Genomic DNA, 22,741 nt, shown 5'->3' on the forward strand with positions numbered 1-22,741 from the left:
CTTTCCGAAGAGAAGAGGTAGTAGGAAACAAGCCTGTGGGACTTTATCTAGGTTGGGGGATGGAGACAGCACAGGCATATCACGCTCACCTGCTGACTGCCAGAGGGCTGTAGGAAGCCAATGGGCTCCTCACTGCTGGGGTCAGGGCAGTGTATAGACACCAAATGAGTTTCTTCCCTTAAGGATGTTTCCCACCTCAGGCTTGAATTTCTCTCAAATTAATGCATTCCTGTGAGTCCCCGCGTGTCTTTTTCTTGCAAGAGAACTGAGTCTCCAACGTCTTGTGGGATGTACCAGTACCCTGTGCCCACTGCTGGCCTGCACAGTGTCTTTTATAGGAGGGATGCCCTTCTGTTACTCCCTCAGCGAGCTTTGGAGGAAAGGAAAACAAATTGCAAATTCCCAGGTCTGGAGTCTTGACTGCAGCTTTCCCTCGGACTGGTAACCCCCAAGGTGCTAACTAGTCCTGGTGTTGCTGACCTTGGGGCAGTCCTGGTGTTTTCTTGATGGAAAACCTTAGGAACTTTATTCTAGGCATGGAGTGGTTTCCTTCAATTGGAGTATGTATGCTTTTCTCCGCAGCCACTTGTGAGCCCTTCCTGTTTATGTGGAAATGTTCCCAGTCTCCCCTTTTTGAGGGCTGCTTTCAGTCAGATACACAATGACTTGGGTCTGTTTGGTCATGACCCAGATTTTATCTCGATTGCTCTCACATGTTACCTATGTATCTCATGACTTTAGATGACTTTTACACTGAGCTGATTATTCTGTACTGACCCTGTGGGGGGGTGTTGGTTTCTTATACTCACTGGATACATTGTTGCTTTCTCTTTACTTATTGGAGGATCCGCAGTGTCTACGGCTGCTTTGATGCTGATCTCTGGCCGCATAGGCGTCAAGGTCTGCCTTTGAGAAGATCTCATGACCATCTGCCGTGGGCTCACTCTGTCCCACTTAGTCAGTTTTGTTGGATTTATTTTCCAGATGTTTGAAGTCATCTGTGAGTGGTGGTAGGAGATGGAGTTCCATGGGTTCAAGGGATGAGCAGGGCTGGCGCCTTTTGCAAGGTGCTGCTCAGCTCTTAGGCAATGGGGAGACATCTAGATCTCTAGTTTGTTCTACCTGCTTTCCACGAGGACTTGCTGGGACTTGTGAAGACAGCAGACTCCTTTTCCTTGTCCCTTCCCCTAGTTTGCTTCCATGTTTTGAGGTGATTTAGTGAGGTATTTGTGGTCACCTTTGTCCATTTTTCCTTCCTTTGCGGTTCAGATGTTATTTGGACTGCCAATCTTTCTTCTTGCTTTGATATTTTGGAGAGAAATGTGTCTTACCACTGAGAGTACTAGTCCTTTACTAAAAGCAGCAGGACTTGATGTCAAAATTAATCACATTTATTCATCTCAGCTATTACAGAAGGCGTTCGTCTGTAATAATGGTGTTCCCGTGGCCCATGCTGTCTACAGCTTGTTAAAACCCAGGAAAAAGAGACAAAGGAGGAGTTGAAGACAAATAGAGTAGAGAGAAGATGAACGTCACTGGGCCAAGGCTTTGGTGAGACAAATGTTTCAGAATCACTAACAGAAGCCACATCTGTGTAGCCTGAAAGCATCCCACCAACATTCTGGTCTAACCTGGGCTAACATGTATCTTAACCTAGATCTCTTTCTTTTTGTGTGCCCAGGCTACTTCTTGTATCAGGATGATGTGTATCTAGGGAAAAGAAATCTACTTTGACATAAATGTAAGGAAATACATTTGCAGTGACATTATGGTGAACTGGTGTAAAACTTAAGATCCTAAGATGCTCTGAGTTGCAGGGACTAGGGATGTAGCTTAGTCAGCAGAGTGCTTGCTTGGTATGTAGAAGGCCCTGGGTTTGATCCCAGGCACCACATAGACCAGGTGTATAATCGTAGCACTGTGGTGGTGACAAGCAGAAGGAGAAGGAGTTCAGGGCCATCCTTGGCTACGTATCAGCCCCAAGACCATACAAGATACTTAGAGTCTGTTTCTAAAAGTAAACGAAAAGATGTTTTGAATTACCCTTACTTAGGTGATGTTTGTACCAACTGGCCATTATATCAGCAGATACCCAGTAGGTCATGGATAGGGAGAAACATGGAAGAATACTATCAGGAGGGATGTAAGGATTCTAGGAGAGCATAAGGGATTCCAATATAAATACAGAAAATGCTAGCACAATTAATGAAAGCACTTTTAGCAGCAAACAATTAAAATCAATGCAAAACTTCAAAATAGTACTTCTCCTGTCCTTGTTCTATGCGAGCACTGACCATTCTTGGCGTTTTATAGAATAAGCTCGTATCTTCAGAAAGACCCGCCCAAGTCTGGCTGCCTGATGTTACTTCGGCTTAATCAAGAAAGCACTTGCTGCAAGATGAAAACAGCAATTCCCAGGCTGAGGGAGCAAAGTCAGGACAGCCTCTGAGGAATGCTCTTCCCTGGCCCTTGTGGAGAAAGGGGTGGGGTGGGGTAGGGTGGAGGAGTGGCAGCCTACTATGTGGGGAGGAGGAGGAGCTGGAAACCCTCAGCTTTAACTGGGGTTTAGATTGCACCTCCTGACTCCTATAGTCAATAGCTTCAAACCTGACCTGAACTCACAGGAATAATATCCCCAACACAGACTTTTTGAGAGGGAGGACGGAGGATTGAAGAATAAAAAAGACAAGCACAATTATCTGGGACCAGGAGGTCTTGCAAAAGCTGATGACTATGTCAAGAGAGTATGTTAAGAAGTACAGCATTAGCAGGGGCTGGTAGTGCTCACCTTTAATCTCAGCACTTGGGAGGCAGAGGCAGGCGGATCTCTGAGTCATAGTCAGCCTGTTCTACAGAGTGAGTTCTAGGACAGCCAGGGCGACACAGGGAAATGTTCCCTTCAACTTTGCACGAGGGCCTCTGAGAACGCCCTGGGTTGTTCTGGCTCTCAACATTCGCCCTGTGCCTCACTGCTGCAAGAGAAAAAAGAAGTTCCATTTTCAGGACGAAAGTGCCTTGAGTGAACTTAGGTCCAGATGGACGGGGAACACTGGACTCCTGCTATCTTCTACTAAGCCAGCTGCCTCACGCAGGCCACAAGTGTGGGTTAACAGCCAAGCTTGCCGAGTACCCTGGGGGAGGACCTGACAAACTTCAGGTGTCTGAAAAAGCTTTAAAATAACAGGATACAAAGCACAGAGATCAAGTCTCACATGGTCTTTGTTGAGAAATAAGACGATGGAAGCGGCAAGTGACCCTTAGGGCTCTACAATCCTGCTCCAGCGCTCAGTCACCGAGGAAGAAGAGGGGACACCAGCGTTCAGGGCCATCGACTTCTCTTCATTGCACTTGTGGTTTTGTTTGGGTTGGTGCCTGTGGCCTTGCATGATCATAAAATAAACTGCCTTGTGCTCTGTGCCCCAAGTATCCATACCTATTGTTGCGAAATGGGTTTCCTCAGCCCTCAGCTTCACTTCAGGAAGCATCACGGGCCCCAAATACTTCTCATAACTATGGTCAAACGACTCAAAGACGAAAAGACAAACAGAACAAAATGAAGTCAACCCTAGATATGAATGTACAGTTTGGGTTTCTAAAGCAAATCTTTATGTGCCTTATGAAATAAAAGTCCTGATGTACAGCATGGCATATTTACTCAAAATTGTCCTGTGAAGAATTTCCATACTTTCTATCTAGACAAGATTTTGGCTTTTAATCAAAGAGTTTCAATTATAAAGCTCTACATATCAAGAAGCTTTGAGTTTGATCAGACGGTCATCTCTGAAAAAGCGACATTTAATTTTAGCTGTATCTTACAGTTTTAAAAAGGGTATTCATGTGTTCTTTATACAGAGTACTGAGCAGACTGAGCTCTTCATCCATCCAGGTCCACATGGTCACATCTGAGAGTTTGTACTGCATACCAGAGACTTAGGAGATGCAGTACTCCCAACCATCAACACCGACTTCTGGCTCTGACAACCCAATTTCTTGCCCAGTTCACTGCCACCGAAAACACGCCACCATGTCCTCCCATGTTCATCTGGTGTTAGAGCAATGGGTCTGTGCCATGGTGGGTGTCGCCATAGTATCCACATAACCAAAGTCCTGTTAAAAATGCCTAGTTGAGATTAAAATCAGGGTACAAGTCCATGGCTGCAATCTTGAGGCTATTGTGAAGGGAAAAGTTTCCCTGATTTCTTTCTCAGTCCCTTTGACGTTTGGACATAGGAAGGATGCTGATTTTTGCGAGCTAATTTTGTATCTAGCAGTGCAGACACTCGTGGATGGTCAACACATGTTGTCACCCATAATTTAGGATGTTTTTTAAAAAGAGTTATTTATTATTTACTATGCATACAGTGTTCTGTCTGCATGTCTGCTTACAGACCTGAGGTGGACACCGGATCTCATTACAGATGGTTGGGAGCCATCCTGTGGTTGGTGGGGATCTGCTCTTAACCACTGAGCCATCTCTCCAGCTCTTAATCACTGACTGAGCCATCTCTCCAGCTCTCCAGCTCTAAGGTCAGGGTTTTGACTGTCAATTCTGACCTCTTTGGATGGAGGGGTTTGTATTTCAGTTCTGCTTTCAAATTTTCCTCGCTGGCTCGTGCATTAGTCTATCTCATTTTGAACTCCATCACTACGTTCTTGCCATTCTTTCCTCTCTTCAGTAGCTACGGATGGCTGACTTTTTTTAAACAGGCTTGGGGAGGCTGAGACTAGGCACAGGCTGATGTTCCTGGACCATGCAGGGAGGGGGGTATCCAGAAACCAGAGCTCAGGTATTCACAGCAAGAGGAAACCCAGACTGAAAAAAAAAAAAAAGCACCATCAATAGAATGGATCATTTTACAAACCGAATCAGGGTTGGAAGACAACATAGAGGAATTGGATCACTCAGTAAAGGTCAATGGGAAATTAAAAAAACAAATGAACAGAACTTGGGAGCGCTTTGGGACCCCATAAAAGATCAAATTGCCAAATTACAGGCAGAGAAGGAGAATACCATGGTGATAGCATAGAGAATATCATCAGTAAAAATTCTCAAACCTAGAGAAAGAGATGCCCATATAGGCACAAAACACTTATAGAACACCATGTAAACAAGAAAAGAAAATAAATTCTGTAATGTCTTAAAAATTCAGAGGTATTTTAGGTAATTTTAGGATCTCATATACTGTGTTACTTTGTATAAATAACTCCTTTAGATTTTTTTATTACATTCTTCCTCTCTCTTTCTCTCTCTCTGTGTGTGTGTACATGCATGCACAGCCTGTGTTAGCGCACGAGCTCGTGCATGCCACAGTGTGAGTAGGAAGATCAAAGGACAACTTTAAAAGCTGGTTCTCTCCTTTTACCATGTGGATCCTGGGGATTGAACTCAGGTTGTCAGACGTGGCAGCATTAAGCCCTTTCCTTACTAAGCCATCTAGCCAGCTCCTGTACACGATTCTACTCATTCCAAACAAACTTGGTAACACAGACTCTTGCCATGGAACACAGACATCGATGTAGTGAGAGGCAGCTTCAACCCCAAGATTCGGCTCAGCAAGATGGCACAGTAGAGATAAACATGAGCCTTGCGTGAAGCTGTGGCTTCTCCCTACCTTGTTCCGGTACTCGGCATCAGCCAAAGCCTCGCTGCTAAGAGATGTCCCCATGGCTGCCATAACTGCAAACAAACTGCAAACATGACCTTCACCCTTGTCCCTCCCGATGGCTCAGGGACCTGAGTGTGGGGAGCGGGGAGGCTGGGCCAGGCCAGCCAGGCAGGTCTGGAAGCTCGGGACTCCCCAGACAGAAATGTACCAAGCTGTCAGGAATAACAAGAGGAGGGTTTTTTTTTTCTCCCTGGTACTTTTTCCGGGGTCAAAGTTGACATCCCACTCACCAATTACCGTAATGCAAGGTTGGGAATGTAACAGAGGAGACAGGGAGTAAATTCATGAAGATAATTGGACAGAGGAGAGCTGTGGTCCCCTTTAAACCCTGGAACTCACATTGGCTTTGAAGGGAGAAAATGCAAAAGTCAAAGGGGGGTGGGGTGGGTGGGAAAGCTGTTTCAAAAGAACACTGAAGATAAAAATACCACGAAGGGAAAGATAGCGGTGTCTTCGTCTTTGTTAGCTGGAAGTCAGTGCTGTGCTACAGGGGGCATCACACCAGGTGGGTGAATCCACACCGTGCAGGGAAGAGCTACAGCAACACCTGCCAGTCCCCTGTACTCACCTCATGGAGGAGAAGGCCTGGCTCGCCAGTGTTGCAGACCACGCTTGTTAAGATGATGTCAGGCAGATGCCTGGTCACTTGCAAGGACGACTAAGGCACTGGTGTGCCTGCTTCTCCTAAGGCAGAAAACAGTTTCTCTCTTTTCATTTGATACTAGTCATAGCCAGGGCATGCTTTCCCTCAGGCCCTGGGCCTTTTCATTTGTCCTCGAGCTGAAGCTTTGCCCTCTATCCCTTCCTGCCCAGCAGCTGCTTGCCCAGCTCCATCACTAAGCCCAGCCGACTTTCCGGGACCCCAAACTTAAAAGGCGCAGTTTTCTTTCTGTCTTTCAGGCAGCTGCCATGTTTTACAGCCTGGCTGTCTTGGTTTTGTTCTCTCAAATTTTAATAAAATTGTCCTCCACCTTTTGCTTGACGAGAGTGTGAAGGGAGCTGCCGAGGAGGCCGCACTGTTCGGAGAGGCCTTGCTTCCTGCCTCTTAGATGTTTGTGTCACTGTGCATGATTTGAATTCCAAGTCTCCCCTGTGAAGCACCTGGTGATGCGTACGTACTGCTTTCATAGACCGTTATGACTGTTACGGACACTTTGTAGAAGAGCGATTTGTGTACTGTGTGTGTGTGTGTGTGTGTGTGTGTGTGTGTGTGTGTGTGTGTTCCCCACACACTTGAGCTAAGACACACTATTTCAGAAAAGCTATGCAGTGTGTCCCCCCTCCCTCCTAGGTTCTCTGCACTTGTAATGACTAACTAACTAATTAATGTATTAGAGGCATATGAAAAGGTGGCCCTGAGGTCACCTGAGCTAATGCATGGTGTGAGGCGCTATGACAGTCTAGACTTATGTGTCCAGCTCTGAGTGTCGCAGTACTTCAAGACTAACCCATAGAGCTTCATGCTTATCAATCCCACCTGTTTGTGGATGAGGCTTCTCAAAGACACTATGTAATATGACGTGTGACAAAGACCAAGAAAGGGGACAAACAAGGCAGGGAAACATAGCAGCTTGGGAGCAAAATGGCGAAAGGGTGGCCAGGAGAACCCTGTGGGAAGCTGGCCTTGGAGGAGAGTCTTGCAGAAGTCAGGAGAAAGCTCTCTGCAGGGGCTATAGGACTTTCCAGGAAAAGAACAGCAGAGGGAGCAGCTTGTAGGAAACAGAACAGAGATGCCAAGTGTCCAGGCAATGTCAACAAACCCATTCACTTGGATCCCTGACAGCAACACAGAGAAATGGACCAAACTCACCAGTTAGGAAACAGATGGGCACACTGGATTTGAGTCTCTCGTTCATGTACAGCTCTGGGGATATCACAGGATGGGGGAAGAGTAGAAATAACAAGGACAGATGAATTACCTGCCAAAGGCAAACCAAGACGAATTGTAAATCAAAGTACAAACCATAGCTCATGCCGCTAAAGCAAAAGTGAAACCCTAAATCCCCACCAGAGAATGCCATCAATATGCATATATCACATATGCATTGGAAATGAGCAATGGGCCACACAGGTGGCTGTGGTGGATGGAGGCTGTCATCAGTACATGACATGACTTCAAGGATACTGATAAGTTTTTAAGTATTGAAAGCTGGGTGGTACACTTGGGGGTATGATATAATCTCATTATAAGCCTGCCATGTCAAAAAATAATTCACAGAGGGATGAGCAGATGTCTCAGTGGGTAAAGGAAGGTCCCAAGAAACCCTGATCACTAAGTTGTATCCCCAGAGCCCAGGTGGAAGGAAGAAAGCAACTCTGGAAAGGTTTGCTCTGACTGCCACACATGCCAGCACACACACACACACACACACACACACACACACCATAACAAATCAAAATAGAAACCCCAAGGCTAAGCCACTCCCCCAAGTCATATTACATGTGACCTTTACAGAGCTAGGGACACAATGGAACTCCGTGAAGCTGAAGGCCACAGTGTTTTGCTGGGGAGAAAGGCCAGACAACTGATAGCACAGCTCCATCTTCCCAGGGCAAGCAAGGATTTCTTAGGATGCTTAGATGCATGCTAGTAACAGCTGACAATTCTGCTCTCCATAAAATGAATACAACATCATTTGTAAGAGAGCTCTCTGCGTTAAGAGAAGAGAAAAGAACTAACAGGTATGCAAAAAGTGTCCCAAGAGAGCTGGTGAGGGGGAGAAATGGAGTCATAGTGTCCCCGAACTCCCCATGGTACAGCTGCTCTACCTCACCATTGTGCACATTTCCCTGACATTCTGGACTGTGCTATGAGCCAATGTCCTGGGCACAGAACTTCTCTAGACCTGCCACTGTGTTTGCTCTTCCTTGGACCTTGTGTCCAACAGCTGTGGTCACTCGCACTGGAGGACGCTGGCGGATTTGAAAGCGATGTAGTTACCCTGTCTACACTGAGCACAGAGCAGGTTTTAATTTCGGTGTGAACTGCCAGATAGGCAGCTGTGTCTAGTTGGTTTACCCTGGTTTCAGCAGTGGTGGACGTCCAGCACTTCTTTACAAACACACACCACTCGTCAAGGCTTACGTTGCCGCTCAGATGAGTAATGCCTGCTGGAAATGATTGATCTACTGTGTGCACAGGACAAGCTCCTATTGAAAACTCACGCGGCGATGCTCCCTTCATCCCTGCCTCTTCCCTCCCCAGCTTGGGGCTGATGAGGGAGGGAATGAGGCAGCGAATGAGCGAATGTCACAGAACCTCCGATAGCAGGACCAACCTTTGATTTTTGTGGGGTTTATTTCTGCTCTTGCTGGGAGCGGGAAAGACCAAAGGAACCACTTGGCTGGGCAGCCTGTCTTCTCAGCCAGTGGTGCACAGATCCTTCAGCTTGGCGGCCAGTGCGAAGTCGCCTTTGAGGGACCCGGAGGACTGTACTGAGAGCAGCGCCCCGGAAAGGAGGTGGGCTGTCCCCCTCATCTGGGTGAGGGCACTCAGGCTCAGAGAACAAGCTGCGATTTTTCAGGAGGGACCCGGGAGACACAGCTGAGCCATTCCTGTCCCTCCTGTGTGGCAGACACTCGGCCTGTCACTGAGAACCCCAGAGAGAGGTTCGCCCCTGCAGAGGACCCGGGAAAAGGCAGGAGGGAGCCTCAGCCCCAGCGCGGCAGGGAGGTGGCTCTTAGTGTGGGAAGCTCCTCGACTCTCTCCACTATCCAAGGTGTGTACCCCAGAGCTCCGGGAGCTCAGCTGGAAGAAGAGGCTCAGAGCAACAGGTGCGACCCCAAGGCACTGAGGGAGCGAGGGATCGCGGCCAGAAAGGGATTAGAACCGGTAAAGCGCAAAAAGATTCTCCACCTGCGGTTCTCGTGGAGGAACCCTGCCCGGCCAGCTCGCAAGCAGAGTCGTCTGGAGGATTTGTGCCTCTTGTGTAGCGCAGCCTGCCGCCCCCGCCTGGGAAGGTTCAACTCGGTACTTGCAGCAGCGCCCCGCCCCCTCTTTAACCAGGCTGGGCACAGAGGACAGACAGTCGGACCAGGCACAGCCTGCCCCCTGCTCTCTTGCCGGTTGCTGGAGGTTCTGGCTGGAGACACCCACTCTCGCTTTGCTGCGCTGGGACACCCAGCGATCCTCCGCTACCCGCCAGAGCCAGCCTTCTCCGCCTGGCACTCCTTCCCAGCGCACTCCCTTGCACAGACACTCAAGGGGGTGTGCCAGTAAGTGATGGAGCTGGCTGCCTTGAACCTCAGCGAGGGGAACGGGAGTGATCCAGAGCCTCCCGCCGCCGCCGCCGTGGAGTCCAGGCTGCTGTTTGGCATCGGCGTGGAGAACTTCATCACGTTGGTGGTGTTCGGCCTGATCTTCGCGATGGGCGTGCTGGGGAACAGCCTGGTGATCACTGTGCTGGCGCGCAGCAAGCCCGGCAAGCCGCGCAGCACCACCAACTTGTTCATCCTCAACCTGAGCATCGCAGACCTGGCCTACCTGCTATTTTGCATCCCCTTCCAGGCCACCGTGTACGCACTGCCCACCTGGGTGCTGGGCGCCTTCATCTGCAAGTTCATACACTACTTCTTCACCGTGTCCATGCTCGTAAGCATTTTCACCTTGGCCGCGATGTCTGTGGACCGTTACGTGGCCATTGTGCACTCACGGCGCTCCTCCTCCCTCAGGGTGTCCCGCAACGCGCTGCTGGGCGTGGGCTTCATCTGGGCGCTGTCCATCGCCATGGCCTCGCCAGTGGCCTACCACCAGCGCCTCTACCATCGGGACAGCAACCAAACCTTCTGCTGGGAGCTTTGGCCCAACCAGCTCCACAAGAAGGCTTACGTGGTGTGCACTTTTGTCTTTGGGTACCTCCTGCCCTTACTGCTCATCTGCTTTTGCTATGCCAAGGTGAGTGGGGAGCCCTGTCTGTCCCCTGACCGAGCCTCTAGCGTCCTAGCTCCTCTTGCCCTCTTTCTCGCTCCATTTCACTTTGTCTCAGCTTGCTCCGTCATGATTTGTGACACAAGAAAGTTAGAGTTTGAGAGGTGCTGGAGAGAGTTTGCCTTCCCTTCTAGAGAGTCTTCGGTCCCTGCCTTTCTTCAAGGGCGCTGCAGCTCTGCCTCAGGTAGCCCCGCAGAGCACAGAGGCAGTTATGTGTCCCGGATAAGCTGCTCAAAAGGTTAGAGCCTCCTCGGTTTCAGCAGCCTTTAAACAAGATCCGTGGACCCCAAGAAGCTAATACAACAAGGGGGGCAAATAGAGAACCCGTGTTCCCTCTAAGAGCCCCTCCCTCCCCAGCTTTTTGCTGGGCTCTGCTGGTGTGGCCCCTGGAGAAATTCCCTCTGCAACTCAGCGGGGTTTCCGAGCCCAGGCTCTGCAAGCCTCTGCTCAGCAGGACAGGGCTTTGGATTTAGTTTGGCTTTCTAAAATCCAAGTGGGAGGCCCTACTTCTGCACAGATACTTGACTGAAGTCCCCAGGGAACCATGGGTGGAAGGTCAGGTGCCCTCTCCCAGCTCCTGACAGTATGGACAGTGTTAGGGATTCAGGTGGTGAGCTCGGCCCAGAGAGGGACAGCAAGAATACAAGGCTAGGGGAACTATGTGATTATCTTGTCTTCATGAATTCAGAAGGCCCTGTGGCTCACAACTCCTAAGGACTTGCAGAGTAATGGGCTCTTATGTCAATCAAAAGCCTTAGGCTTCTTAGTCACCGATCATTCAGAGTGTGTTTTTAGTGGCCACTTGATGAGGTTCTTGGGATAACCTCACTGCCATATCTCCCTTTAGGGTATTATGAGAACCAGCAGCAGGGGGAATCCCTGCAGGGAAAATTCTAAAGTTTCCATGCACCTTTATCATTCATTGACTCCCCATCTTTTGGACAGTGATAGTAGGACCATAAACAACCTCCTTTCCAGGAAAGTGGTGGTTTCTTACATCCCACTGTAAGTACATATCCCCCAGAAAAATACATCTAAAAGAAGCCATCTTCCCCACGTCTACGTGATCAGTGTGTCTTCTGAATGGATGCACGGGCTCCAAAGCTGCTACTACAACCTAGCTATCTGGAAGTAGCCGGTTTATTCATCTGGTCTTTTCAAATGCAAGGCAAATGCTATGCACATTGAGTTGTGTGTCATGGACACACACCCATGAGCTTGTTCTGTGAGCCTCTGGGTGGGAAGTCACTATTTTATTAATAAGAAAGAGGACTTGAGGATTGTCAGAGGGATGTGTGAATGCCCAGACGCAGAGACTGGTAAAGGAAGGGTTTTCAGGAGGCGACAATGAGGCCCTGGAGGACAGGTGCTGGGAACTAGATCATACTTAAAATATTGGTCTTTTAAATTCCTAGCTGCTGCTTTGAAAAGGAAACATAGGTTGTCTTCAAAGTCCCTAGGTGGAAAATAATTTCCATCTTTGTGGAAATGAAAAAGTAAACTTTCAGGACTATCCAGGCTGTCAATAAAGGGTCTACCAAAGTTCCACAGAAGACAAAGTCTAAGAATTAATGAATGGATGGACACTTGCCTATTTTTCATCCAGAAATAGTTGGCTTCTCAGCAAGTAGTCTGTCTAGTTGCAAACATCCTTGGAGACAATGTTAATACTTGTACATCTATCCCAGGCCCTAGGGGGCTGGAGGTAAGTGATCTGGCGCTGCTGTTTTCTGTCAGGCACTAAATATGTGCCATCTAGTTAATGGTTCTAGAACCTGAGTGTCAGGTTCTGAACTAGCTGTGTATGTCCAAGGACTGTGACTGATGGCCAATGTGAGGAACCACAGATGGCCAAAATAGCACTTGAGATTACTGTGTACTTAAATTTCTCTTTTTAAAAACCAACCAATGAGTTGCATTCCAGAGATGAGCTTCTCAGCCCTGTTTAGTGAGACAGCTAGCTCTTTGCAGCTAAAAGACCCTGGAGAATACAGTGAGTTGGGGCCGCCTGTGTCCCTGAATATGGCTCTTCTCTGCCTTCAGCATGCATTCTGCTTAGAGCCCTCCTAGGTCTCAAGTGAGGGCACGCCCACTATGCTCATTGTCTCCAGAGATGAAATCATAAGTGGTCCCCATTGTCTACAATCTCTTCCTCAATGGCAGGACCTTAAGATCTGTCACAATGTGTCAGGATGAGCTGTGGGAGGGAAGCAGGACTAAGAAGAACATTTAGAAGCATCTCTGTGGACTGCTCAGCGAAGTCAATATTCTTAGGTGATGCAGGATTCCTGAACTGGGACCCAACTTAGTTGGCCTGACCGTGTAAACCCAGTTAACATCAAGAAGCAGGCCACCCATACTCATGCCCTTTAGTGAACTCTTTTGGCATGCCCTGTATCCTTTCCCTTTGGGACCCACACACAGTATCGTGATCTGTGCTCTTTGGACATCTTCTGCTAGGAATTCAGCATCACTGGTGATGTAGGGCCATCTCGCAGGTTTTGCATTTAGCGTATCTGTCCTAGCTTTAATAAGTTTGCAAATATTGACACCTATGCCAAAGATGTTTCCAGCTAGAATAGTTGCTTAGAAGACACTGTGTTCTCTTGCCACTGTCATATTTGGGAGCTTCTGGAATGTTGTTGTTGCTGTTATGTATGGGGATTTACAAACATGCTGGCTGTTGTCAGCTAGCTGGTCAAGCCCGACTCCATCCGCAGGCTCCTGCTTCCAGACCTCACCTCCCTCTTACAAGCTTTTCTCACTGCAACCATTGAAAACTTCTCGGTGACTGGCTGCTGTGTACTTTCTGTTGGCTGAACAGAGACACTTCACTGTCAGTGAACCAGTGAGTGCCCACTTGCTCCCATAGCAAGCAAAGGCTTGTGTGACTGACAGAAATGGATGTGTTTTCAACAGTGAGAAGTGTCTCAGTAGGGCAGGAAATCTGAAGGCAGAGACTCCCTGGAGATGGCTGCTTCGTTGTCTGCTCTGGCTGCTCGGGTAGGGAAGGCTGGTAAATGAATCCTGAGGTTTCTCAATTAGGATGTGACTGATGGAGCTGCCTCTGGCAGAGTGGAGAAGGTTTTGGCCATGAGGCCAATTGGATTAAATTATTTCCATGCTGCTGTGTTGGAGGGAAACATCCAAGTGCTTGGAACATGCATCCACGACCTGAGAGCCTCTTCAGAAATCCACAGCCCATTTCAAGCCATTTATTTCCAGTTCTCCACCACAATAGAGAAGATAACCCTGGGACCAGCTCTGCAGGTTAGGCACTGTGGACCTCGTGCAGATGGTGAATTCCCATATATAATAGTAACAGCAACATTCATATTATTTCTCCCAAATATGGCAGTGGTAAGAGCACAGAGTGGCTTCTCAAGATATTAAAGCTGCCTTACCACCTTGCAATCACCAATGATGCTGAATTCCTAAGGGGTGGGGGCTGTCTAAAGACCACACAGTATTTGCATTACAGGAGAAAGGAGCTTTGCTGGCTGGTGCTTTGCTTGAAGAGATTTGTAATGGCGGGGTTCACAGCAAGCATCAGAATCTGGTACAGGCCTGGGGCATCACACGGAGCAGCTGTCAGGCTATAGTATCTTCCTGTTCACTTGGTTTTCTCCCCTGGATCAGGAACTCCCACAGCCTGGGTCTCTGTGTTCACTGTCTCCGAGCTGTCAGTGCGCCTCAGGTATCCTAGGACCTGGTGCTTTTAGGCGTAGGTAGATTCTTGGGCATGAAGAACCGTGGCAGACAGAGGACTGCATCCAGCAAGCCCCACCCCTCCCCAGGTGGGGGAGGGGGGCTCTTTCCCAAGAAACTCTGAGCTTGTTAGCATTCTCCTTGGCCCTATCCTGTCTGGATGCTGGCTGTCTTCCAGGAATACCTCTGAAGGTATCGGCTTTGACTCAGGGCTGTTTTGCTCTAAGATGCATTTCTATTGTTACTGCTTTGTAAACACCAGAATGTTTAGCAGTTGCCTCTGAAGAAGAGACAGTGTGTAAGTAAAGCATGAGGGTAAACCTGCCTTGTCTGTCTGCGTTTTTGCAGGTCCTTAACCATCTGCACAAAAAGTTGAAGAACATGTCAAAAAAGTCAGAAGCATCCAAGAAAAAGGTAATACTCACAAACAGATGCCATGGCTGTCAATTTTGGAGAGCTGAGCTTGTTTTTGTTTTAAATTATCATCACATCCATTCACAGGAGGTCTTGTAGGGGGTGGGTGGGAGGGAGGAGTGGATGGGGAGTGGGGTGGGCAGGGGGGGTGTATAAGAACTGATGACTGTCTCAGCCATCTGCTCCTGGCCCGCCCTTAGCTCCCAGCAGTTATTAGGTGACTTTAGTCCTAAGCTTGTGGATCTTTCTTTATAACAATCAATGAAGTATGAGTTCTATACCAGGAGTCAGCCCTGAATACAGAGCTCTCCTCCCCTGCTACCAATTCTGCATTTAAATGTCATCTTCATATTCTCTTAATCTATTAGTTTCCCTTCAAGCACAACTTCTCACCTCTAAGAAAATGAGTCCTTAAGAACAATTAAGAACTTGTTGTAATTTCTCCTTGGAAGGCTCTTCATAGCATGTAGGTACTGTGCAGGAACAGGCCGACCTCTGGTTTCTAAAAGGAATTCTAAAAGGGATTCAGCATCACGAGAAAAACGTGGATGTCCAAAGATGTCCAGTAGGATGAGTGTTTGGAGAGCTAACATCCTCCAGGGAGTTGGAGAGATAGCTCAGTCAATAAAATGGTTGTTGTACAAGCAGGAGAAACTGAGTTTGGTCTCCAGAATCCAAGTTAAAAAAAAAAAAGAAAAAGAAAAAGAAAAAGCAGAGGGCCGGAGATGTGACTCAGCAGTTAAGAACACTGGTTGCTCTTGTAGAGGTCCTGAGTTCAGTTCCCAGTAATTACATGGTGGCTCACAACCATCTATACTGGGATCTGATGCCCTCTTCTGGCATAAAGTCATACATGCAGACGGAGCACTCATGTGGAGCACTCATGTACACAAACAAATGAAACAGAAAGAGAAGAGAAGAGAATAGTTGGACTTGGTGGGGTGGGGTGCCCTTGTAATCCGGGCACTGGCGAGGCAGACAGGCAGATCACTGGAGCTCCCTGGCCAGCAGCCCAGCCTGGTCAGTAAGCTACAGGCCAGGGAGAGACCCTACCTAAGGAAAAAACAAAAAAAAACAAGGTGATTGTTCCTGATGAAAGATACCTGATGTTGTCCTCTGGCTTCCACAAGCACATGCTCACAACTGTGAGTACACACACACACACACACACACACACACACACTCATGCACACACTCACACACACACATACTCACACACTCACACACACACACTCACACACACTCACACACACACTCACACACTCTCACACACACTCACACACTCTCACACACACACACTCACACACACTCACACACACACAAGAGAAGAGTGGGCTTATTGGGACTTAATAGTGAGGAAGATGCTCACTACGCTAAATATTTAGTATTAAGTCAAAAGATTTAAGCCAGGTGTTGAGATCCTCTAATCTCAGGTACTTGGGGAGCTGAGACAGGAGGATAGCAAACTTGGAGTTCAAGGCAAATCTTAGTCACTCAGCCAGACACAATTTGTCTGAAAATACTAAGCCAATGGAAAAGGGTTGGGATGCAACTTCCTGGTAGAGCCTATCCCGGACATTCATGAGGCGCGAGGTTTAATTCCTATGACTGCTAAACAAAAACCAGTTTATTCTGATGGAGAGGATGCAGCTGTTCTCCTTAAAAAAAAGTTCTGAATCTCATCGCTGTCTTTGAAGAGTTGTTGGTGAGAAGCTGAAAAGGTCCTAGAAGGAACAATGTGTGTGAGAGGAGATGAGGAAAGCCTCTCTTTTATTCTATAATGAAGAGCATAATGGCCATTTTGTAAGCACTTGCATGTGTAGAATGAATGCCTATTTATATAAAATTTCCCCTTTGCTTATCCCCACTATACGAGGAAGAAAGTTTGAGCATTGTAAAGGGAGATGTTTCTCGTCCCTTCTCAGACTCTACCCTCTCATGGCTGCTGAACAGATGTTGGAGTTCGTCTGGTAGATTTAATTGGCTTTTTGTTTGCATAGAGCAAATACACATGATGGTGTGTGTGTGTGGGTAGGAAAGAGATACTAGAGAGGGTGTGAGGGAAGCAACCTTCCAGGAGAAGGAGGACAGAGGAGCATTAAGAGAGACTGAGCTGGAAAAGAGCCCTTTTGGCACAGAGCAGCCTAGACCTCAGCACCCTGTCACAGGTTGGCCCTGAGACCTTTTCCAGGTCTCAGCACAGGTCAACAGCACACATGTTCGGTGCTTACTACGTAAGGGATGGCATGGTCTTCGATGGAGACCGATGCAACACACATCTCCATGGTCAATGGCTGTTACTTATCTTGTTACTGTCATCAAATACCTGAATAGAGGCTATTTAAGGAGGAAGGATTGTTTGGGGATGAGGGTTCAAGACGGTGTAGTTCAACATGTTAGAGAAGGCACAGTGGTCGCATGTGGGGCTGGGCTGAGAGACCTCAAGCTCTTCCCCCTGCTACTGACTTCTTTCAGTTAGACCCTACCTCAACTGGGTACCAAAGTTTCAATCCTGTGAGCCCTGGCTAGAGGACATTGCACATCCAAACCACAGCAAAGGATGGATGGGAAATAGGTTTCCGATGGGGAACAGGTCAGTGGAGTAGAGATTTTCCTTGCTCGCTCATTCTCACACCATTTATTTCTGGGCCTTCTTGGCGGCTAAGCAGTTTTCTGTCCATGTTCCATACTCATTTGTCAACGTGACAAGAACAAAATAGCCCACAATGTGCAGCTTCTAAACAGTAGAAATCTATTTCCTGTGGTTCTGGAGGCTGGAAGAGCAAGGTCAAGTGCTGGTAGAGTTTTGGTCCCAGCATTCTCTCTGTGTCTACACGTGCCGAATGGACTGGGTAGCTCCCTGGGCTGTTTTATAAGGACAGCGATCCTGCTTTGGAGGGTTGGTTCTTCCCCATCCTCTCCCAATGGCCTGGCCTCTCTAGATACTGTCACCCTGGTGATCAGATTTCAACCCATGAGTCTGGGGGATATACACAGTCACATCACCAGGCAGAGATTTCCGCGTGAGGTCCATCGTGGTTATGAAGGGCAAACCCTGCCCTTTGTGATGGACACATTGTACAGCCAGTCACACGTGGCAGAAAATGCAGGGGCAGGAGGTCTGATTTCTTTTCAGAAACATTTGACGTTCTGTTTTTATGTTACATGTGTGTATTATGTACAGGCCTGTATGTGTGTCTATGCAGCATATATGTCCAGTGCCTTTGGAGGCCAGAAGAGAGTTTTGGCTCTCCTGGGGGACTGGACCGAGAGTTGTGAGCTGCCATATAGGTGCTAGAATTGATCTTAGGTCCTCTGGAAGAGCAGCCGGTGCTCTTAACCACTGAGCCGACTCTCCAGCCCCGCAGAAATAATTAAAAGCCCAATGACCTATGAAGGGCTTGCTAAAGCGCTGCTGGCAGAAAGAGATGCTTCTGGCTTGAGGCTGGCTGTCCTGAGCTGGGAACCTTAGGTATTGCAGGGAGAGTGGTGGGGTGGGCTAGGCGGCACACTGGGTGAATGCTTCTTCCAGAACCCTGGTCAAAGGCCCGCTGATGTCTCATGACCTTCTACACTCTTCCAGCAGGCGCATTTTGTCTCTATTTTCTGTTTCCTGACTCGTGCAGTGAGCCTTCTGGCTGTTGTTCACACAGCTTGTGTCGGGCTTTTCATGTATTAGCCCTGTACCCCTTCTTTGCTTCCCAGCCGAGTTCTGTTAGACACACTGTGAATGAAACTCTTTGAAGAAAAGGCAGACATCTCAGATTGCTTGAAGGGAGCAACTCACTGCTCTAGGGAGACTAATTTCTTTTTGTTTTCTTTTTAGAGACAGGATTTCTCTGTGTAGCTTTGGAGCTTGTCCTGGAACTTGCTCTGTAGGTCAGGCTGGCCTTGAACACATAGCAATCTGCCTGCCTTTGCCTGAGTGCTGGGATTAAAGGCCCACTGCCAAGCTTTTTGTTTTTTTAATTTAATTTATCTATTCTTATCTTATGTACATTGGTGTTTTGCCTGCATGCATGTCTGTGTAAGGGGGTCATATCTTGGCGTTACAGACAGTTGTAAGATGCCATGTGGGTGCTGGGAATTGGACCTGGATCCTCTGGAAGAGCAGCCAGTGCTCCTAACCACTGAGCCATCTCTCCAGCCCCCAATTCTTTTTTAAATGGGTCCAGTGTAAACCATGCTAATAAAGGGCCAAACTCAAGTGTGTATACTGCGCCTCTGTCCATGGTAGTCAGCATTCTGCTCTCCCCATGCATGAATGGTGTCAGCAATGACTACGCTGAGTACCATGATGTCTCTGGGAAGGAGAAATGGGGGCACAATGTTAGACATGAAGATTAAACCCTCCTTTCTCATGTAAAGCCTAGCACTTCCCATGCAGGGGGGTCCATACTATTTTCTGATATCCAGAGGGACACACACAGCAGAGGCAGCGTCTCTCTCTTGCTTTGTGTGTGAGTAGAAATGCTTCTGCAATGGGAACTGTCAGTATCAAGAGAAACCTCTTTAATTGCTTACACTTAAGGTCCATGAGATAACCCCAGTTTTATTGTGGCTTTTATGCAGTTCATGGGGATTCACTAAAGCTCCCGAGCTTTGTAATGAGGCAGATTCCAAGGTAACTGACTATCTAATAACTATTCAGTCATAGTGAATCAGTCATAGGGACAGGGCCCAGAGTGCTCTGGGGGAATGATGGGCACACTGATCTACCATGGTTCTGGGGCTGGGGTTAGAACACATGCATTATTCTGAATAGGCCTTTAACGTTGAGCCAATGTATTCTAGACATATTGCTTTGTAGTTATATACTCAGGGAGAGATCATCCATCAAGAAGGACAGTTTTTAATCAGGGCAGAATTTCTGCTGCTAAATCCTGCTCTCTTCAGCTCCAATAGCATTTGCTGAAAGAGCAGAAAGAAAAGAAAAAAGAAGGAGGAGAAGACGATGAAGAGAAGACGATGGCTACGATAATTACTCTTGGGAACATCTGGCTTTTCACACTCTCAGACTGGGATCAAGGCCCAGAGCTTGTGTGGAGGATACAGGCGCAAGGCAGCTGAGAACCTTAACTTGGGTGGACCTTGGAGCTTAAGGAGACACGCAAGAGAGCGTGTCGTCTCTGAAATTCCCAGCTGGACTGTTGTGTTCTCAGAAGCATTCTAGTCAGCTCTTGTAGGTGCTGTCGTAGGTAGATGATAGTTCATGTGAACACGCACCTATAAATTTTCCTAACGTTTGCATCACAAGTTATTAGCCACTTGTGTTCAAAGCTGCCTTGAAAAAAGAAGCAGGCTCATATGCATGTTTCTGAGAAAGGCAGAGGGATTGCAAACATTTAGAGTCACATTTGGATGAATTACAAATGCTCAGAGAAACATCTGCCATGAAAAATATTGCATACTCAGGTCACACAGTCATTTGCATTTCAGGTCTTGATAAGATATGAATCTTACCTGAAAGCTGCCAAAGTGTAGATCTGCTCTTAGCTTTGTACTTAGCTCGTGTTTCCTACAAGAAGCAATGACACGGAATATTGACGGGGCGGAGCTTTTGTAGAGAGACAGCTTGATCATCTCAGATGGAGGAGGCTATGTACTCATGTAGTGTGGACATAATCGTTTCTAGATTGTTTGATGAAATCACCAGAGAATGGCAGTTCTCACACACTAATGGGCAAAAGGATTGATAGCAAACACTTCCTTAATATGTGTGAGCTAATTACGTTTGCTCTGTGGCCCAGGCTGTAAGTGGACTTAATAGGTAAGCTTTCACTTTGTAACACCTGCCTGTGGGTTTTTAATAGCTGAGCTGGTTTAGCTCTCACATGGTCCAGGCACAATCTGGGGATCATTTTGTTGGTTAATTTCCTCCATTAACGAGGAAATCAAGTCATGAGGTTTTGTCATCTTTGAAAGACAATGAACAGACCTGTTGTCTGGCCAGTAAGTCTTGCAAAATCCATGATGCCTCTCCTGTCCCCATGCCTCATAGTGTTTCCTATTCCTGACCTGAAACCCAGCTTCCCCGCCTTCTCCGCCAGAAGTCTGGCCATTCACTACATGTTGGTTCTCAACCTTCCTCGGTGATGAACGTCTACTTGCTGCCAAGACTCAGTCCTGGAGGTTTTTGTCACCATGTCCTATATTTCAGACTTTACATTCTAGAACAATAGGATCCCCTTTCATGAGAAGCAGTAGAGGAAATCTTGCCATGTACTACATCCCTGTCAGAAGTGTCCTTTACAAAAGGTCTCCTGAGGTTTGTGTTGCTTTCTAGGATGCTGGCCAGCTGGGAGGCCTTGCCTGTGCACACAGAATGTGGCCCAGTCAGTATGCGCCCCCTGTGTTGAGATCACAAGCCAATGGCGGTTTCCTTCTGCTGTCTGTTCAGTGGGAATCATTTAGGAACACGGAGACCCTGCCCCAAATTTCTGAGTGTTTTTGAGTTAGGAGCAACAAGAGCAAGGTCAAAGTTAAGCTAGCAAGCAATGGGCCTGGTTGGTCTACAGGCTGCACTTAGGACGGCTGTGAGACCCCCAGTCTGTCTCCATCTCGTCTTCAGTAATGAGGAGAAAGCAACATCTCCCACTTGCTCGTGTCAGGCAGTTTTTGTCTGAGCTCCAGGCTGTCCATGGAACGTGGTGTGTGCACGCCGGAAGGGGCTTGCTTCCTGTTGTTGTCTTGTACACAGGTCATATGGTTCAGAGCTCTGCATTCTCCTGCTCTGGATCTTGTGACTGCTGGAAGAATTCTGCTGGTTGGAGTGATAGTCCTTAATCTTCCTCCTCTTCCAATCTCATGCTTGCCACACCCACACCCACTGGATACATGCCTAGGAGTCAGGACTGTGTAAGGCCACAGCTGGGTCTTAAGTTACATGAGGTCTAATTTAACACTTTTATTTGATCCCAATCCAAGTCCATGCAGATACTCTCGGGGCGTGTTTTACAGGGCTGTGTTCTTCCGATGTAACCGGTGTGTTCATGCATCTCCCGTCTCCTCTCTCGCAGACCGCACAGACCGTCCTGGTGGTGGTTGTGGTTTTCGGCATATCCTGGCTGCCCCATCATGTCGTCCACCTCTGGGCTGAGTTCGGAGCCTTCCCACTGACTCAAGCTTCCTTCTTCTTCAGGATCACCGCGCACTGCCTGGCATACAGCAATTCCTCGGTGAACCCCATCATATATGCCTTCCTCTCAGAAAACTTCCGGAAGGCGTACAAGCAAGTGTTCAAGTGTCACATCCACAACGAGTCGCTCCCCAGTGATACTAAGGAAAACAGGAGCCGAATAGACACCCCGCCGTCCACCAACTGCACCCATGTGTGAAGGCTCGCTGGGGCCTCCTGTCCCCCAGCTCCCACGCGGCTTAGAGCCAAGAGGGTACAGGGAACTCTCACGAAACATGGCAGCTTGTTCGCCTGATGACGATTCATGCCATTCTAACTGCATCCCACATCTGTTAAAGTACTTGATCGCTTAGGAACCCCCGGGGCCCACTGAAGATTATTTTCTTGTCTTGCTCCATTTTATAATTGTATTTCTGAAAGAAAAGGAAGTTCTGTATAGTTTATGTCTCTCAAGGGGTGAGAGCCCAGTAGCATTCTACAAACATATTTGAAATCTACATTTTGAAGTCAGCCGATTTAGGGAAAAAACATATTTTTCTTCCTTCAGTTTTGGGAGGAGAGGTAATATTACAGGCTGTATGTTGTGAAATACAACTGAGGCACGGAAAAGTGGATTTTATTCCATTGACCCTTCATAGACAGGCACCTCTTCTGCATGGGGGAGGGGTGGCTTTTCAAAGTCTGCTTTTATGGGTAGCCAGAAACCTGTCTGGGGACACAAGGGCCATCAAGTTCACCTCAGGAGATCAGCAGCGACTCTACTTTGAAACAATCCCATGGACGGGGAAATGTAGGGCAAACTAAGCAATGCCCAGGACTCTGCTGAGGACCCCCGATCTGGCAGAGGCACCAGACGGTGAGTCCTGAGAAAGAAAACTATTTGCTGTA

General features: G+C 47.8%; 1 protein-coding gene across 1 annotated transcript; it reads left to right on the forward strand.

Annotated features, from left to right (window-relative positions):
* The first annotated feature begins 9,716 nt into the window (after positions 1–9,716).
* Galr1 (galanin receptor 1) lies at positions 9,717–22,052 on the forward strand. Its single transcript, XM_051202034.1, has 3 exons — positions 9,717–10,560; positions 14,650–14,715; positions 21,735–22,052. Exons 1-3 carry the CDS (start codon positions 9,889–9,891, stop codon positions 22,050–22,052), a joined length of 1,056 nt encoding a protein of 351 aa, XP_051057991.1. The 5' UTR covers positions 9,717–9,888.
* The last annotated feature ends 689 nt before the right edge of the window (positions 22,053–22,741 follow it).

This window comes from Phodopus roborovskii, unplaced genomic scaffold (genome assembly GCF_943737965.1).
Source record: "Phodopus roborovskii unplaced genomic scaffold, PHOROB, whole genome shotgun sequence".
NCBI classification, from domain to species: Eukaryota; Metazoa; Chordata; class Mammalia; order Rodentia; family Cricetidae; genus Phodopus; species Phodopus roborovskii.

Excerpts from the sequence above, each read along its gene's own strand:
- Galr1 (XM_051202034.1), top strand. The coding sequence starts at position 9,889 with ATGGAGCTGGCTGCCTTGAACCTCAGCGAGGGGAACGGGAGTGATCCA. Across the intron at positions 10,561-14,649 it reads TCTGCTTTTGCTATGCCAAG|GTCCTTAACCATCTGCACAA; the intron begins GTGAGTGGGGAG and ends GCGTTTTTGCAG. Across the intron at positions 14,716-21,734 it reads CAGAAGCATCCAAGAAAAAG|ACCGCACAGACCGTCCTGGT; the intron begins GTAATACTCACA and ends CCTCTCTCGCAG.